Genomic DNA, 18,780 nt, shown 5'->3' with positions numbered 1-18,780 from the left:
GTAGCGAGAGAGACACTGGGCGTGCCGAGTTAAGTCGTCGGCAGAAGAGACGAGTCTTGAGCCGTGGTCTCATGAGCCCTGCCGCGTGGACGCCCAGAGGAAGGGGACTCCGGACGGCAGGGGGCATCAGACGCGGCAGTGGTCTCGTCATCATCGCCAAGACACCAAATTGGCCGTTTCCGAATGACCCTCGAGGCATCGAGATCCCTCGGCCCCTTGCCAGGTCTCTTCGGCAGGCTTGAGCAAGGTGACGGAGCGTCTACAGTCGCCCCCCCCGCCCCCGAGGCTATTTACTTCACCAACTTCGACATCGTCCGCGCGTATTCGTTTAAAAAAAACAATAAAATGAGCGCAACAGCAGCGGCAGAAACAACAAGAATTAAAAATGCAAAAGCATTCGTGCGGAGGGATGCGGGCGACTGCGTAGCCCCGGGGGCCGTTCAAAAACGCGGTGGGGTGCGGGGGGGGGGGGGGTGGCGTGCGGGGGGGGGGGCTCGATAAATTTTTAAGCAGTCGAGCGACGGACTCGAGCAAAGGAAACCGCCCGCGACGTCTTAAAATAGCGCACGAGGGCCGCATGCACGCGGCCCACCTGCATGCCGAGCAAACACCCGTCACTGTTTGCCTTTCCTGCTGTTGACTTTTCTTATTTCCCAGTTAACAAGGCGGGTAATTGCTCCGGCCAGTGAAAAATAAAATGAAACTGAGAGCGTAAACGACTCGGGTCGGGGGAGGGGGGCAGAGACCGTTGTGGCCGACGGGCCTCAAGTTGCCGGGCATCCCCGGCTCGGCGGCCGGAGCGGGGAAACTCCGGTGGTGCCGGGAGATTCCCGCGACGCCAGATACGGCGATCCATTCCGACCGAAGTTTCGCGACGGGAATCTGCGGTGCGGACAGACGCGCGGCATCGCCGTAGGGGCCTAAAAAGCTCACGGACGTTCAATGGGACTCCGGCGCGGGGCTGGCGGTGGCTACGTGGGTCCCACATCGAGCACCGTCCGTCCGTCTGTCCGTCGGTCGCAAGCAGAGCGACTGTCGGGGGGAGGGGTGGGGGCAACAACAACAAAAGCTGGCCGACGTCAACTCCCATGAGCCTCGTTCCGCCGCACCGCCGCCACCTTCGCCGCTTCTTCTCCACGTCGTCACAGGATGGCGATCGTCTCCTGCTGCTCCAGGTCGGACCACGTGCGGGCCTTGCTCTCGGCCAGCGAGCGCCACGGCGGGGAGCCGTCCGTGGGGCTGTGGTCGTCCGAGCCGGACGGGTCGCTGCTCCCGTCTTCCGGTGGTTCGCGCAGACACACAGAAAACACGAGAGAGGCCGCAGTCAGCGAGCGTCCACGGAGCGCGCGGCGCACGACGGCGAATGAGGGTGGACGCAGTGGCGCGGCGTGGTCGGCACGGCCCCTGGTGCAAGGAATGAAGTGGGGGGGGGGGGGGGCCCTCTGACACATAGGCCATTGAGCAGTTGCACCGCCTGCACAGTCGACAGCTAGGCCGCTGCGTGGCCAAAACCGCGTCTAGATACCTTCATGTCTAGGCCAGGCACTCGTTGAAGGCAGAGCTGACCTCGGGAAGGACCAGGAGAGTTTGAAATACCGCACCATTACTGCTATACGTGAACTGGAATCGAACCTAGGCGCTGGGTTTGGGTTCGTAGCACGTTGCGCGGAAAGCTGTGATGCCACCGTCAGGATTAGGCACGCACAGACACACACTCACATACACGCACGCGTGCGTCAGGTGTAAATAAAGATATGTAAGAGCTCCGAGGGGCCCAGGTGAGGCTGAATTTCCCACTTGCAGCCCCGAGGCTGTGGATTCTAACAATAATCATAAAAATAAGTCAGCTTGTACCAGGCTGTGGCGATGCATCACACGGGCCCACGCACACAGCCGGAATTCACGGCAACCCTAAAGACAGCGCTGACAGCGCACGAGCGGCGTGCCTGTCGCCATCGACCTGTCCACGCTGCCTGCACCGGGGGCTGCTGGTGCTTCCATCATCGATCCCAGCGGACGAAGCGGGGCACGGCGTAACGCGAGCGCTCGGTCGCGGCGTGAGTGGAGGTGCCCCCCCCCCCGCCCCCCCGCCCCCCCCGCCCCCCTGCCCCCCGCGTGGTGATGGCGGTGCGTCTGCGGCTACCGCGTGGCAAGGCCCGTGCAGATTTCGTTTCAGCGCCGTGTCGACTGGCGCCCTTGAAAGTTTAATGGCTTCGGAGTGGCTCAGCGGCTCGTCGACGGAGAGTCGCTGCCGACCTGCTTGTTTCCGATTCGTTCCCCCGGTTGCCTGTTTTCCGATTTGCCGATAGTCGGTTTGCATCCACGGCCATGCTCGCGGCCCACGCGTCAAGCCGTTGTTATAACGTGCAAATTAGGTGTGTGTGATATCCTGACGGTACATTCAATGGAGTCAAACAAAACAATACAAACGAGAGGGTAAAATCGAGACAAAAAAGGAATCGATTCTTGAATGGCAACGTGAAAATCACGTGGAACCGCTGGGAGAATCGTTGCCAGCCGACTCACGATGCCCCCCACTGACAAGCAGTTCAACGGGCCGGCCAACCACCGGCGATCAGCCACTGCTGGTCGAAGCCATCTGGAAAACAGTCGGCCAAGCCCACGTCCGGGTCATTTCAGTCCCGTGAATTTCATGTGGAGCAATCCCGTCTGGTGAGAGCGGGCGGGCGAGCGAGCGAGTGAGCGAGTGAGGTGGGTGACTTTGTCCAATGTGGCGGGAGCGAGACCACGGTCGGCATCGCGTCCCCTCCAGCAGGACGCGGCGACCTCCAGCCGCGACCTTTAATTCCGTGCCATCTTCGCCTCGACGACGACAACAACCTGCTGCTTAAATGAACCCTGGACGCGGCGGCAACTTACACTTGACTCAAATTCCACAGCTTGTCGTCGACTCGGACTACTCAAACCAAAACACGCGGACGGAGTTACCACTGCGCCCAGGGGTCAGAGGGCAGCCTGGGGTGAACCCCGGTCCCGTGCAGGATGCTCGAGTGTATCCAGCTGCCGCGCAGGCTGTCGTGCGGCGTATCGTGCAGGGCTGTCACGCAGGATGTCCATGCGCGTGACGTGCATTTCAAATCCAACAGGGAACCTCGCGCCCCAGCGCACGCCACTTATCGCTCGGAGCAAACAACTGATCATCGACACGCGACGTGAAATGTAGAGGAATGCAAACGGCGGGGGGGAATGGCGGCACAGCGGTTAGCGCACTGGCCCTGAATGAGAAGCACTGGTGGGGTCCGAGTTCGATTCCCCCTCACGTCTTACATCAGTGGTGAGTGTAATCTGAACCCATTCCGGTTCTCACCAAGGCAGAACCCAGCCGACAAATGAGTACCTCGTACATTTTGTAAACAGTACCGGCTGTAGTGCTGGCCACACCATCCCCTCCAGGTGCCGTGCCGGCCTTAACAGGTGCATTGAAAATGTTTGATACTCCTACTGATGCTCCTGCTGTTGTGGAGTGACTCATGCAGCCAGCTATGGCTGCAGGGTCTGGTGGTACATGTTGTTAATGTCGTTTATTGTGAAATTTCGGTCACAGTTCCTATGATCACTGTTACATTGCTTTTATGGCTTTATTTTGGTGATTTCGAAAACGTGTTTTGGTTTGGCCATGTTTGTTTGTTGTCATACGGAGTTAGACTGATGGCTTTAATCTAAGTTGTTTTGTGGTTGTTGTTGTTTGACTTGCATCCCACTGGGATTTTTGCACACAGCGTTGGTGTACGGTGCTTTTTCTGCAATATTTTGCCGTCTTTTCTTGGATTTTCTGTTTGCACTCAGTCACATAGTCACTTTAAGATGTTTTCTTGTTCATGTTTTTGTTTTTTGTTTGTTGCGGTTGCACCCGATTCAAGAGCCGAATGGTTCACAGGGCTATACCTAATAAATGAAACTTAAAAAAAAACTGAAAACAGTCACTTGCCCTATCAGTCTTTTTTAAACCCATACTGACCAGTGTGGTGAAGTATGGTCACTACACCAACCCCCACCTATCAACACAGGATCGGGCAGGCCATCATCACCGCAGTGGGTAGACAAGAGGGTAGTAACAATATGGGACCTTTCCCATATTGTAGCTTCTCACCTTGAGCTAGAAATGCCCTGATAGTGGCATTGTCTGTGTGCTGTTCGGCGACCTCTGGTCTAACACCGATTGAGACGAGGCTCTCAAGAAAGCTGTCTCTGTTGTGGTCCAATCAGTTTCAAAGACAACGCATCTATTACCAGAGCGTGTTTTTGTTTGCATGTTCACCACAAACACGTGTGGTTAATGCGGACAGGATGATTGCCAATAAGGGTAAACCCTATTGTTATAGTACCATCACATTAGCACGTGATTAAGAGTGGCCCCGCTCCCCCGGGGGGGGTTATTTTTCGTTTCGATTGGACGGGGGAGAGGAGCGACGGAGCCAAGTTCCGCCGCCGAGCCGGACGGCATCGCCGCAGGGGAAGCTTCGCCAGGCACGGGCGTCGCTATTGTTGCGCCGCGCGCGTGAACAAAGCGCTCCGGTTACGACCGAGGGGATTAGGCCGTCGACGTTTTCCGTAAACAATTGCCGGGCCGGAGCAAGCAGGAGGCGGCTCGCGAGGAAAGGCGGCCGCTTCGTACAGAGCGCAGAGGACGCGCCTCCGATTGCCGCGTTTGGCTACGTACGGTGCGAAAGAAGTTCGACATACATACATACGGCCACGTAGAGCGGCAGTTTTAAGTCAACTGAGGTTGAGGATTTACAATCCTCACCCCCAACCCCCTCCCACCGCCTGGAAATTAAACGCACAATGACAAACATCCCCACTGTTAGCGAGCACCTATGAAGGCCGGTACGGCAAGGGTGGGTGGCCAGCACCATGGCCGGCTCTCCCGAGTGGCGATGATTAGACACCGTACCAGGTACTCAATTTGGGCTGAGTCGACCTAGCGGAGGTCCAAGACTGGTTCAGATAATCGTCGCCGGTGTTGGTGGCCGCGAGCGTGAATCGTAGCGCAGCGCACGCACACGGATGCTGCTCACCGGGATTGGACCTGACATCGGCGGCGCCCGGAGTCCTGCTCCCTCCAGCGCACCGCGCCGAGTCGCCGGCCGCCTCCTCGGCCTCGCTGCCCTCCCTCACGGCGGCCACCGTGCCGAGGCTCTTGATGCCATCGCTGCTCGCGCGGAGACGGCCACCGTCCTGCAGCTGCTGCTGCTGTTGCTGCTGCTGCTGCTGCCGGCAGAAGGACTGCGACTGCGGCGTGCGGCGCAGCTTGACCCCGAACGGGCGCGTGCCGTCCCCGCCATCCGCGGCGAGCTCAGGCCAGCCTGACGGCGCCTCCGAGAGCATGGAGGCGGCGCGGATCATCGGCTCCACGGCCGAGACGGGGCGCTGAGTCCTCGCGCGTCCGCGCTTCGCCACTTTCTGGGAAACGCCGCCGCCGCCGCCCCCCTGCCGCGTGCCGCCCCGCCCCTCGACCTCGCCGGCGTCCACGGCGTCGCAAGCGACGGCCCGCGCCGCCGGCGCGAGGAGGTGGTCCGATCCCCTGGGCAGCGACTTGCTGCGCGCCGTCGCGAAGGGCAAGCGGCCGCCGATCTCCGACGAGCTCCTGTGCGGGAGCTTCCCGCGGCAGTCCGCCGCCGCGGCGCCGTCGTCGGCGCCCGCCGGCGCCGCGTCGCTGGGGCTCCGCAGCGTGGGGCGCGGCAGCCGTATGGGGTCGTAGGTCGCCGGCTCGTCGGTCGCCACCTCCGCTTCGGAGTCGTCGGACGAGGAGGCGGCGGCGGCGGAAGAGGGCGAGGAAGCGCCCGGCGCCGGCTTCACCCGCACGCGCGGGAGGCGGAAGCTCTGCCCAGACTCCAGGGCCGCGACGGCGGCAACGCCGCCGTCGTTCGCCGGAGACTCGGGGGGCTCCGGGGATCGAGCCGCGCTCGCCGTCTCGTCGGGTTCTTCCCGCAGTGCCGGCTCGCGCTGCGGGCGCGGTGCTCTCTTGGCGCCGGGAGGGACCAGCGCCGGCCGCTTGGGTTGCTGCTTCTCGCTCGGCGATTGGCCCGAGCCTCCTGGTTCACGCGCGCACCACGGTGCGATTAGACCGCGACACCGCCGCCCGCTCCCCTGTCATCCCCCGCGACCGCGCGCTCCACAACGAGGGGAAGGCTGGACTTGGCGAAGGCCGAGTTTTACCCTGCGTCGGTCCGAGTCGGCGACGTGGAAGATACTTCCAGCACACCACATCCAGTATCCCTCTTACTCGGGCTATGACTCGGAGTCATGTTCCTACGTGAATTCCTGCTCAAATGAGCATCGAGGTGGTGTTCAACCTCCGTTTACGGCCCTAAGACAGTGTTGGAAATTCCACATTCCTATGGCAGGGGTAAGTATGTCCACAGGACAACCGCTTTTCATAGGGTGGTACCAATTTTATACACCTCAGCGGGATGATGGGCTAAATCAACCTCCGACCAGGATGCTAACTTCCTGACCGCTCGCCGCTCGCTCTGCCGGAGTGCGAGCGAGCCGGCGAGCGGCGGGGGCGAGGGTCCGGCGGAGACTCACCGGGGCCGGCGAGGGAGGGGCTCTCCCCAAAGGAGGACGCTGGAGACAGAGCGCCGCCGCCGTCACTCGCGTCCTGCACGTGACGGCATGAAGAGAGGAGGAGAGGCTGTGACGGGAGGCAAGAGCTGGGGCTGGTGGGGGGGGGGGGTGTGGGTGGTGGGGGGGAGTGGGTGGGGGTGTGGGTGGTCGGGGGGTGTGGGTGGTAGGAAGGAGTGGGTGGGGGTGTGGGTGGTGGGGGGGGTGTGGGTGGTGGGGGGGAGTGGGTGGGGGTGTGGGTGGTGGGGGGGTGTGGGTGGTGGGGGGGAGTGGGTGGGGGTGTGGGTGGTGGGGGGTGTGGGTGGTGGGGGGGAGTGGGTGGAGGTGTGGGTGGTGGGGGGGTGTGGGTGGTGGGGGGGAGTGGGTGGGGGTGTGGGTGGTGGGGGGGTGAGGGCGGTGTCGTGGCGGTGGCGCTGCTCACGGCCGTGCGGCGTGGCCTTGCGCCCGTGCGCTGGTTGCGGGGCCGCACGGCCATGCGGTGCTTGGCGGCCGTGTTGTCGAGCGTCGCCGTGAACGTGGGCCGCTCGTCCAGGCTGAGCGGCGCGCACCAGCTGCTGCCTCCCTGCACCGCCCGCAACGCCACAACCGCACCGCCACAACCGCAATCAAAACAACCGGGATGGGCGCAACCGGATTCGCGACCGCATCTCGATCGCGACCAATAACACATCCGCAACCACAACCACTCCCACGAAGGCGATGCAACGACAACCGCAAATCACAACCACGACCACCGCCACAAACACGATCGCAACCGCGTCAACGTGCACAAAGCGCGACCCACAGGCAGCACACAACCTGGCCTGCTCCGTTACAATCATCCCTTGGCTGGTTTGTGATTAAACAAAACAGAAATGTAGGAGCCACACGAATTAAAATAGCTCTTGTGTTTTGTTATCCTTGCCGCTCATTTTGTCAACAAACCAAACTGCGACACCCCGCGGGACAGGCGAGACGACGGGAGGCAGCTGTCACGGCAACTCGCGTTTTGCAAGTTGCCCAAAGGTCGTCCTTTGAGCTCCGGAAGATTCCATCAAACTGGCCAACGTCTCACCCGGGATGAGCGCCGACTCGTGGTGCAACCTTGACACTGAAGTGTCGTTCGTGTCGGATCGAGCGGATCGGAGAATCTCAGTGACACCGGTCTCGGCGTTGCTGACCTCTGACCCACCCAACTGCCCCCCTCCCCACCCAGCTCCACACCCACGTACAAATAATTTTACTCAACTAAACCATTTTCATTTGACCAGTTCAGGCCCTCTGAGCTATATAGGTCTTTACATGAACGCTTGACTTGCCGCTCGCTGCTTCCAGCACCGAGGGGGAGGGGGAGGCGATTCTGGTGGCGATCGCGGTTGTGATCGTGGCAGTGGTTGCGGGAGTCGAACCCTCTGTCAATGCGTTGGGTTTTTTTTCGATGACGCGCAAAAAAAAAAAACAGTGGCAAAGCAACACCGCGTAAGCCAGCAGCAGCAGGGATGGGCACCTGTTCAGGAGTCAGGGGCCGGTCAGGCGCCAGCACCAGTTCAGGTACCAGCGCCTGCTCCCTCGGCAAGGACTGCGTCCCATTTGTTCTCAAGGAGCCCTGCGACCACCGCTACGGACGGACACGGAACAACACAAAGCAAGGCACGAGCGGACACGGACGTAAGGCGTGGTGCGACCAGCGCAAGCGAAGGAATAAGCCAAGCGAGACGGACGCCGCAGCTTTTTGCCGCGGCCGTGCCGTAGCACGGCCCTCGACGTGGTTTTAGGCGCGCGTCAAGAGGGAAAACATCGGACATCGGTGCCGCGTGGGCAACGGAGGCCGAAAACTCTTCGGAAGAGGGCTGCACGGCAGAGCCGAGTGAACCCATGGGTGCGCCCTGAAGCACAGCGAGGCACACGCTCGCAACGCAACGGCGCTAATGCGAGGACGCCGCACAGTGGCGAGGATTTGTTTACAGCGTTACAGCCAATAAATAATGGAGTTTGTTGAGGGACGTGATTACCGCGCGTGTAAATAACTCGCGTGGGGCCATCAGTCAGGGCGCGGTAACGAATCCGCCCGGTGTTCGTTACCCCCCCGGGGCGAGCTCCGCGTTATCCGGAGTTGCACTCGGGGAGAGGACGGCCTCCTCTCGGTGCCAAAGGTGTCGAGCGGCAAGTCAGGAGGGGGGGGGGGGGCACCGTGCGAACCGCGGGGGATGTCGACGCCGCCGCCGTTCCCTCTGGTGTCGCACGCCGCTTGGGGATGAGTCGCGACGGGGAGGCGATCCGCAGCGTCCGCAGCAGCTGATTCTGCGCGAGAGGAAGGGGGGCGGAGACGGGGAGTGTCGGGCGATCCCCACTGCGGTCGTGACAACAGTGACGTCACACGTGTGTCATCTCTAGGGGAAAGCCTCGCTGAATCCTGAGACCTTTTTCTCGGGACGAGAGAGAGAGCAGGGCTACGGCACAGCCCGGGAAGAAGCAACAGGGGCCTAGCGCCAACGACAACAACAACAACAAGGACAACGACAACAACAATGATGATGACAACAACAATGATGACAACGATGACTACAACGATGACAACCACAACAACAAGAACAATAACAACGACAACAACAACGACAACAACGACGACAACAACAATGACAACAACGACGACGACAACAACGACGGCAACAACGAGGAGCTCCATGAGCAGGAGATGGAGCGATGAAGTCACTTTCGTGCGGCATTCGCTCAGTCGATAAGAGGCAGTCGCGGCTCAGGGAAACCTTCACCTAGCAGTGGATTGACCATAGCTGACGACGGTGATAACGACAACGACGATGAATGAGTCCAAATTTGGGCGTCATCTTTGGACGCCGTGCACGGTTTGGGAGTCTCGCACCAAAACACGCGATAATCTCTGCATGATCCACCAACCCTGCCAACAGAGCTGCGGCTCGTGGACGGGGAGGTCTGTGGGGGGGGGGCACAGTGCCCCCCACTCGCGACTCGGTGGTGGCGCCGCTGGAGTCACCTTGAAGGCGCTGACGCGGCCGGCGAGGTTGTCCTGGGACAGCACGCGGGACGGCCGCTCAGGATCGGCGGACGCCGCGTCCGGCTGGAAGACGCTGTCCAGGGACATGGCGCGCGCACCCAGCCTGCCCACAGCGGGGAGACGAGAGACATCACACAGAGATGAGAGACGTCACACAGAGACCAGAGATGTCACCCAAAGACATCACCCAGAGATGTCACACAGAGACGTCACACAGAGATGTCACACAGAGACGTCACACAGAGATGAGAGACGTCACACGGAGACGTCACACAGAGACGTCACACAGAGACCAGAGACGTCACACAGAGACGTCACACAGAGACCAGAGACATCACACAGAGACGTCACACAGAGACGAGAGACGTCACACAGAGACGAGGGGGCGGTGGGAGAGACACGGCGCACACACGCTCACGGAGGACGGCGGCTGCTGCTGCTGAGAGACGTGTGACTGTAACCGTGTGTGTGTACCTGGCCTGGCACAGGCACCGTGGTGGCAGGTGTTGTTGTGTGTGCGCATGCATCTGCGTGTGAATGACTACGATGCGGTGGTTAGCACCGTGCTAAGAACCCGGCCACCCAAGTTCGATTCCCGTCCATGACGTAACAACCAACACGAGGGTCAAGTGGTAACTGAACTTGCCCTGGTGGCCTTCCCTAGATTGGCCTAGGCTTTAATGCATACGTCGCGTGGGGTGTAACCATCAGCGCCACGCGTGTGTGTCTGTGCGTGCATGTGCGCGCGTGAGTCCGTGCACGTGTGAGCGTGTGTCCGTCCACGTGCGTGTCCCCCCGCGCGTGTCTTGTCCGCGCTGTGGAGCTGCTGACCGGTCGTCAGCGTTGTCATCAGCGCCAGGGACGTTGAGCAGCGTCACGGAGCCGCTATGCGTGTTGGGTTTCTTCTTGGCCCTCATGAAGAGCCTCCTCAGCTGTTGGCGGAAGTGGAAGCGGCGCTTCCCACTCGATGGGGCTTCTGGGAAAGCCGAAAAGGGGCAGCACATGAAGCGAGGTGGCAGCGTCAGCATTTGTAGCTGGGCTATCCGATTCTTTTAGAATAGGGCACGATACAATCGAGTTGTAACGCGCGCAGCATTTGCTCGCCCTCGTAGACGGAGAGAACGACTCGGGTGAGAGGAACCACAGACCGGTGGGAAGAAACGGCGGTCAGCCGGTGGCCCAGCTTCCAAAGCCCCCAATGAAACGGCAGGAACGCATCTCGTCGGTTTGTGCCGAAATTCGAATAACCTTAACATTTGGCACCAAACATCATAACGCGCGTGGAGTCGTCGCGTCTCTCTCTCCACGGCGGCAGGAACACGAGGCCGACAGAGAACGCACGGCGTGGATCGAGACGGTCGTGGCGGGACCCGGACGTCCGATAACACGACAGCTCTTCCCCGGTAGCTGCACGGCGGGGCCGTTCCATCCCGGGCGGTCCCACACGAGTTGGGAGCGGCCGGGATGGACGATCGCCTTCTCGCGCCGGCTCCGCCTGTTGTACGTCTTCACGTCACTGTGAACACAATGACCGCTGCCATCGCGGCTAAGCGGGCGTCCCTTCATTTTAATCCAGATACGATCGCGAGAGCTAAATGCCGGTGGGGTGGGGGGGGGGGGAAAGCCCCTTGTAAAGGACCAGAAACTGATCAGGCGAGACCAAGTGAACAATGAAGTTACTCTCAAGACCTTAATCACGTGGCTTTCTGGCCAGAAACCTAAGCGTCATTACAGAGAATTAAAGACTTCAAAGGGACACGGGCCCTCCAGCGATGTCCCTGCAGTGACCGTTATCTTCCAATAATGACCAAGTGACACCTTACGGGACATCACTGGAGCCATCCACCTAGGCTGTTGTTTACAAACAAAGGGTTAAATTCACGTCCATGCAGCCCAGGAACACACGGCCGAGGTGGATATTTTCTACAAGAACCGCTGTTTGCTTTACGAGTTGGTGGTTGGATTTGCCCAAACTCGAAGTGCTCATTACCGACTGCAGAACAACTCTTTTTGTTTGCCATTCTCCTCCGTTCAAATACAAATTAAGTTGCAATGAGCCGCACGGGTGCCTCGCTGATTGACAAACACATTTCACATGTAATGAGAAGAGAGAGTGACGACGATTCAAATGAAGATAGTGGACCGGTGTGTGCGTCTGTTTGTTCACTTGCAGGGAGTGGTGGCGCAGTGGTTAGCCACTACACCACGTAACCGGCGAGCCGAGATTACATCCTAATCGCGGCCAACATCGGTGACAAAATATCTAAGCCGATCCTGGGCCTCTCCGAGGTTGACTCAGCCTTAAATGAGTACCTGGTGTAGTGCGTAAACATGGATTGGCACTGGGGAGACAAAGGTGGCTGTGTGTGGTGCTAGACTCCCCCCCCGCGTGTGCAATGCCAGCCTCTCAAAGGTGCTTGCTAACAGCACTTGGTCTAACAGTCTGTGTGCCTTTTTATACAACAGTTTGTGTACATCTCACGTACTGTAGGGTGGGCCTATTCAAATTAACGTACCATTATTTTACATGAGCGATGTCTACATCACGTTGAACCAGTTTAGCAATCATCAGGTGTGTGCAGCACGCAGTAACCTTCTCTGCATTCCAACGACGAAGATTGGTAAACATTGAACGCGGCCTGTGGTAGGTTTGGAGAAGCCTGCTTAAAGGGACAGCTGATGCCATAGGGAAGATGGACGCTTGGGGAAAATTGAATCCGGCAGTGGATAGATCATGTCGCACATTGGTAGCGCATAGGACCCTTGTTGCAGAGGTTCGTGGTTCAAACTCAGCAGGCTGCACTGGTTAACACTGCGGGCGTACCAACCGCACAATAATAAGCTCCGTCTGGATGTTAAAGATCCCGTGAGGTTTTTTGGAGAGAGAAAAATCGGCCTTTGTGTACAGGCTTCACAATCCAATTCATGCCAAATTTGAAAAACTACACTGAAATTTACTCAATTGGGATGTCACGGCTTAACATCGCTCCCTACCTTGAAACTACCGCAGGCTGTGTCTGTGAAACACAACAGCGCGCCTTCCTTCGTGACGATCGCCCTGCCCTCGAAGAACAATATCGCCAAGAGCAAACGTACTCAATTGTCGTGAATGACAGATAAATCCATACGGGTTTGTGAGAAAGATCTAGGCTCTTGACGATCAAACGTGGCGACAGCAAGGCCTTAGGCCTCAGCGCGCACACACTCCACCACCCTGGCCGCGATGTCAATTTTCACGGTACGATGATTATGTCAACATCAGTTGCCCATAACCTTGTAATTATATTTAGCATTTTTATTCATTTTTGCGCTTTCCCAGCAAACAAGCGATGTTGGACCAACGTCTTTGTGTTTACCGAGCTGCTTGACTTTGAGTCCCAGTAAATGTTTACTTCAACGACCTTCAACTGAGGTTCACTCGACACGACTCCGCCGTGAGTCGAATCATTGAAAATCTACAACGCCTATAACACGCAGTCGCACAAGAACGAAATCGTTAAATGAACACTTACAACGGTCTAGGCGGCTTATCTTAGGTTGCGATGCAGGAAAGCCATCGCGTTTACTGGATGATACAGCGATTAATATATAACTTAAAATTTATTTTGTTTGTTCAAAAACACATCTCACGAAACGACTTTGGGACCTCCTTCCCATCGCCTCTCTTCCCAAACTCCTGTCACCATTCCTCAACTCGAGGAACGCTCTCACAGTCATCCATTACGACCGTGAGAGGACTGTTTGTTGCTGGCCCCTGGGCGTTCAGGGCCAATTTTAGTCTGTGCTCAGCAACAGTGTAAAAAAAAATTCTGTCTGGATATGAGGAGTTTAAAACAATAAATGTATCAAATTTTTTTTTCCATTCAGACTGTCTTCCCGACAGACCTGTTTCTTCACCTGAGGACGGCTGCTTGCGTTGTGGCCGAAACGTCGTGATAATTATTTTATTATGTTTTATTTTTATTATTTTATTATTTCCCTTCTACGTGACTTTACCGAAAGAACCAAGAAGAGAAATGTATCAATGATATGTTGCTGAATGGCCGCCGACACGAGACAGCTCTCCCGCTGTGTTTTCGGGTTGTGCGGTGACGCAACCCAACGGGGAGGGCCTACGCAGTGGGACGACGACCCCGCGAATGCCGTGGCCCTCGTGTCGTTTGCGACGCGTCGTGCCGTCGCGGACTGACGGCAACGCCACCGCTTGTCACCCTCTACCCAATGTGGCGATAAACCTCGGCGTGGAAACTCCACGAGCCGTGATCACGAAACCAAGAAGTTCAACAGCTTACGCACGAACCACATTTCCACTTATGGGATTTTCGGCGGCCGCTCTCGTCAGCGGCTTCAGCTCCACGGCCGAGTGGCGCTAACGAGCTTGAGAAATTAAAGTGGCTACCTTGAGTCACGTGTGGGGGGGGCATGGGGGTTGCTGCACCCATCACAAACAAGCGTGCGGTTCCCAGAAACATTCCGTCCCCGTGACACGAGCCTCAAAGGCTCCGGCTACCGCCCATTTCCCCCATTCTGAATGATAAAAAAAAATCTAAACGTTTCCCCCGGCAACGCGAGCCACAGAGTGGCAACGGCAAACAAACAACGGGCGGCGGCCGTCACCGGCAAAACGAGAGGCGTGGGGCTCGCATGCAGCCCACCACAATGCTCGTCGGCGTGTCGGTGACTGCCAAACCGCCGTCCGTTCGGGAGGTGGCGTCGCCGATTCGTGCCGAGGGTTTGGTTCCGGGTTTGTCTCTCTCGGCGCTGTTAGGTTCAGTAAATAAACGTTTTTGGAATTACACTCCGTTTAAATGTCTACCCTCTTGAAAAGAAAAATGCATCTCGCGAGCATTTGTTGAGGCCAGAAGGAGCGGTTCTAGGACGCACTGCGCCTCCGATTTGCACGGTTGGTGAAGTATGGTGCGAAGGAAGTTCAACGTACGTACAATACGTGAGAAATAAATAACAGCTATTTGATAATCCACGACAGAGCCTCCTTATGCCGTGTCGGTCATGAGACATGTTTGAACAAACTGCTCTGTGGGAGCTGGTGGAGGGATGGCCGTGGACATCCCTCGACATGAACCACGGGGCGCAGGGCGCTAACCGTTGCACCGCCGCTCCCCCGAATAAATATAATTTGGGCTGCAAATGAATGAGAAAGGGATATTTTTAGTTCCACAAAGTGGAGTAACATGTCCTACTTCTCACTTGCAACCCAGCGATCGTGCTCACAGCTGAGGAGCTCGCTAAACGCACGTCCCCGCGTTGGATTCGGGCAGCGATCAAGCGCAGAACTCCACCTCATTGACAGGCTCGTTGCTGAAATACGAGGAATTCCGTAACTCCTACAAGTTTATTTCGTCTGGCCATATTTGCCCTGCCCTGACAGCTCAAGGGCTACACAAATAAACAGCACAGGTGTGTCTTTCCTCCTCTCCAAAGCAAAATAATGGTTTAGTCCACGTGGTTTACGGCTCAAAAGTTTTCCGATGTTAAAAAAATACGTGTAATATATATATTTGTTTAGGCAAGGCATGCCCTGCGCAGGTTTTGACTTGTCAGAATTTCATGGGCAGGGCGTGGCAACTGTGGCCGCTTAAACAAAATGCCGCATCGTGGCCTCTCGTTTTTGTTGCAGGCACAGTGGCTCCCTGCAAGCAGCGGCCCCCTGCCCTTTCGCACCGTACGTGGCCAACCGTGCCCTTCGCACCGTACGTGGGCTAACCGTGCTAATCCGGCAGTGGATTGACAAAAGGACTGCACGTGCGCAAATGTCTAGATAATTACTAAAATCTTATTTTGCATTCCATCCCAGAGGGCCCTGGAATCCAGAGGGTGCTGGAAAGTGTTTCCATGGCGATGGGTGGGACCCGCCACTCTCGCCCGCCAGCTACCTTCGCCCGTTGGCTCCATCTCCGCTTCCTGTTTGGTTTCCGTGGCGTCCGATGCCATGGGGATGACCTCTGATCCGGCCGCTGCCCTTCATGGGGGAGGGGGGGGGGTAAAGGGAGGAGAGAGTGGGAGATCACAGAAAGGGGAGGTAGGTGGGTGGGAAGGGAGAGGTGGAGAGGAGGGAGGGGAAAATAAGAGTCAGCGGTGTCTGGTAGCTGTGTGCGTGCCCGAGTAGAGTTTCAAGGCTGCACGCAGCACGATCACGAATATAATGCCGCTCTGATATTTATCGCGGTTGCGTGCCAACGCCGACGTTGTACCTACACGACCTCCGATCGGCGAATGCCGTGCGGCGCACATCCGTAACTCAGCCATTCGGCAAGTACGGCACAAGCACGAGAAACCACCACCACCACCACCAACCACATCCTGTTCTCCCTCCCCCCTCGCTCCTCCCTCCTCCCTTCCCGCGTGTAGAAGTGGCCGTCGGGCACGCGTCGACTCAGCAACTTACACGAATTGATTGAAAAGTGTTCTTACGCTCAAGATCTGCGCGAGCAAAAAAAAATCAATCGTTCAGAATCGATGTGAGCCAACGGAGGGAACGCACCGCCAAGAGCACACGTGCGGTCGACATGGAACGGGTGAAATCGGCTCGCGTGCACGAGGCAGGTGGACTTTTGTTTTTGCATCACAAAACCGTGAGAGATGGCAACGGCTTGCAGAGGCCTTCATCCAGCAGTGGACAGACCGTGGCCGATGATGATATGCGGGACTCATAACCGGGAGCGTGCATTTACAACTAGAATTATATAAACAAAAAACTTAAGGCAAATTACTTGCTTCACTGATGATGGGGCTTGTTTGTAGTATTCGTCATGAGCTCGGACTCAATCCAGAACGTGAAGCTGCCCTTGCCGTACGAGCGAATCCAATCAACCGCCGTGCTACGAGCGCGATGCGATCGATCTATCCAACTCCCGCAAACCATCCCACCTCGTCGCTCTGTCTCCTCGGCGGGCGCGCCCCCCCCCCCGCGCTGGATTGCCAGCGCGGGGGGGGGGGGGGGGGAGGGGCCGGCCCCTCCGGACTCCCACCGGGGGCTCCACCGCGAGGTGCAGCATCCGGCTGGGCGGCTGCGGCGGGAGTTGTGAGCGCGTGCGAAGCGCGTTGAGCAGGTGCCGAGATAGAATCTGAGAGCCGTGGCCGTGAGCGATCGTCGAGCGATCGTCGCGCGATTGTGGAGCGGGCGTTCGTACCGCCTTCGCCGGCGGCGGCGTTGCGAGGGCGGTGCAACTGCGCCGGAGAGGGCCTCGGCGCTTGGCTACGTGGAAGAAGAAGAAGAGGTGGGGAGGAGGGATTGGACGGGGTGGGCGGGAAGGTGGGGGGGGGGCATCGCATCCCGTGCACCTGGGCCACGTGCCAACCACGCTTCGCCTCTTGCCCTCATTTAATTTCGTGCCCGAGACCGCCGCACGTGGGAGGGGATCTCAGCGGCCCTCCTCGCCCACCTCCCCATCCCCCCAAGCCTCTGGGCTACTCGCAGTGGCCCTGGCCCCCCATGTCCCCCCCCCCTCGCATTCCTCCTCCTACCCAGAGGACAATACAGCACACCGGGGCTCACGGAGAGGGGGGGGGCAGAGTTTGGCACGGACGCTGCCGTCACTCCCACGGCAGGGAAGGGGGGGGGCGGGGGACACACAGCAGCGGAGCGAGCGTAGCGGGGAAGGGGGGGGGACACAGCGGAGGCAGCGAGCGCATTCCTCCGCCGCGCCGCCGCCAATGCCCTGCAAATTCCTTCGCGATCGCGGACCGGGGGGGCTGGAGGGGGCTGGAGGGGGCTGGGGGGGCCGGGGGGGCGAGGGGGGGGGGCTTCCCAGAGCCACGGCGGCGGTGGCACGGATGCGCGCGATGAGTCACTCCCGCCCGGCGAGACTCAATAGCACGTGGGTTTGTGAAGCGAAACGTCCTTTCTTGAACCCAGGGGACGGAATGCCAACCCGCTGAGACACGCGGAACAACAGCCATCGCTTCTTGCGGATCTACATACAGGGGCACGTGTGTCACTGACAAAACAGAGAGATGTCTATAGAGAGTGTACACACACGTGTAGCGTGTACACACACGTGTAGCGTGTGCACACACATAGTGTATAGAAGCCTGTCAAGAGAAATCAGCTGTATATGTAGTTGGCTCGAGTGTGCCCCCCCCCCCATCGCTTCGTGTAAATTTGTAAAAAATAAAATCTTGCAATGGTTTTGGGTGTGTGGAGGGCCACTCAGCCCCCCTCTCCTTCTCCTCCCTGTGCTTGGGCCACCGCTGGAGTTGTACCCCCTTCCCCCTCCCTCCCCTGTGCATGGATGGCTGGGGGAAGGGAGTTTAAAACTGTGGGGGCAGAATAGGAAAATTCAAACTAAATTTTAGCACGGTTGGCTACATACGGTGCAAAAGAAGTTCAACATCCATAGGAATGAGCAACCTACCACTGATTAAAGGTGAGATGAGAAGGGAGAGGTAGGAGAGTGCGTGGGGGGGGAGTAGAGTGAGATGAGAGGGGAGAGGTAGGAGAGTGCGTGGAGGGGAGCGAGATGAGAGGGGAGAGGTAGGAGAGTGCGTGGGGGGGAGTAGAGTGAGATGAGAGGGGAGAGGTAGGAGAGTGCGTGGAGGGGAGCGAGATGAGAGGGGAGAGGTAGGAGAGTGCGTGGAGGGGAGCGAGATGAGAGGGGAGAGGTAGGAGAGTGCGTGGAGGGGAGCGAGATGAGAGGGGAGAGGTAGGAGAGTGCGTGAAGGGGAGTAGAGTGAGATGAGAGGGGAGAGGTAGGAGAGTGCGTGGAGGGGAGCGAGATGAGAGGGGAGAGGTAGGAGAGTGCGTGGAGGGGAGTAGAGTGAGATGAGAGGGGAGAGGTAGGAGAATGCGTGGAGGGGAGTAGAGTGAGATGAGAAGGGAGAGGTAGGAGAGTGCGTGGAGGGGAGTAGAGTGAGATGAGAGGGGAGAGGTAGGAGGATCGTGAGAGTGAATGAAGAGACAATTGCTTTATTTCGTCACATTTCGCACCTCGTGTTGTATTCTCCCCCCGTCAACTCCGTGCCGTGTCTCCAGCTTCTGCCGGCGCCGTTATCAAACGTCTCCCACCGGCGTGAGGCGTGTCACCATCGCGCCGCAACGCGTCAAGATGGTTTATAATCTAAACAATATTTACTTATTTTTTTACATCGGCCTCCAGAGGCTATAGGGTTCACCGGAACCGATCACACGCGACATATTCAAAAATAGTAAACTCTTACGC

At 58.1% G+C, this 18,780-nt stretch overlaps 1 protein-coding gene across 6 annotated transcripts in view; it reads right to left on the bottom strand.

The window, feature by feature from the left end:
• Positions 1 to 471: 471 nt before the first annotated feature.
• Positions 472 to 18,780, bottom strand: part of CRACDL (CRACD like) — a 35,554-nt gene continuing 17,245 nt past the window's right edge. For 5 of the 6 annotated variants that reach the window (XM_078601203.1, XM_078601202.1, XM_078601204.1 and 2 more), the window contains exons 3-11: positions 15,496 to 15,581; positions 10,433 to 10,577; positions 9,581 to 9,704; positions 8,767 to 8,868; positions 8,075 to 8,185; positions 7,010 to 7,150; positions 6,553 to 6,625; positions 5,040 to 6,056; positions 472 to 1,276 (exon numbers count right to left, since the gene is read on the bottom strand). In XM_078601203.1, the coding sequence (XP_078457329.1) occupies positions 1,143 to 1,276; positions 5,040 to 6,056; positions 6,553 to 6,625; positions 7,010 to 7,150; positions 8,075 to 8,185; positions 8,767 to 8,868; positions 9,581 to 9,704; positions 10,433 to 10,577; positions 15,496 to 15,553 (1,905 nt within the window). In that variant the 5' untranslated portion in view covers positions 15,554 to 15,581 and the 3' untranslated portion in view covers positions 472 to 1,142. The remainder of the gene's footprint in view (positions 1,277 to 5,039; positions 6,057 to 6,552; positions 6,626 to 7,009; positions 7,151 to 8,074; positions 8,186 to 8,766; positions 8,869 to 9,580; positions 9,705 to 10,432; positions 10,578 to 15,495; positions 15,582 to 18,780) is intronic. The other variant, XM_078601201.1, reaches the window with a different exon arrangement.

Source organism: Lampetra planeri, chromosome 15, assembly GCF_965212315.1.
Source record: "Lampetra planeri chromosome 15, kcLamPlan1.2.h2, whole genome shotgun sequence".
In the NCBI taxonomy this organism is placed as follows: Eukaryota; Metazoa; Chordata; class Hyperoartia; order Petromyzontiformes; family Petromyzontidae; genus Lampetra; species Lampetra planeri.
Note: the sequence above shows the minus strand (reverse complement) of the source record. Positions and strands in the feature narration are given on the sequence as shown.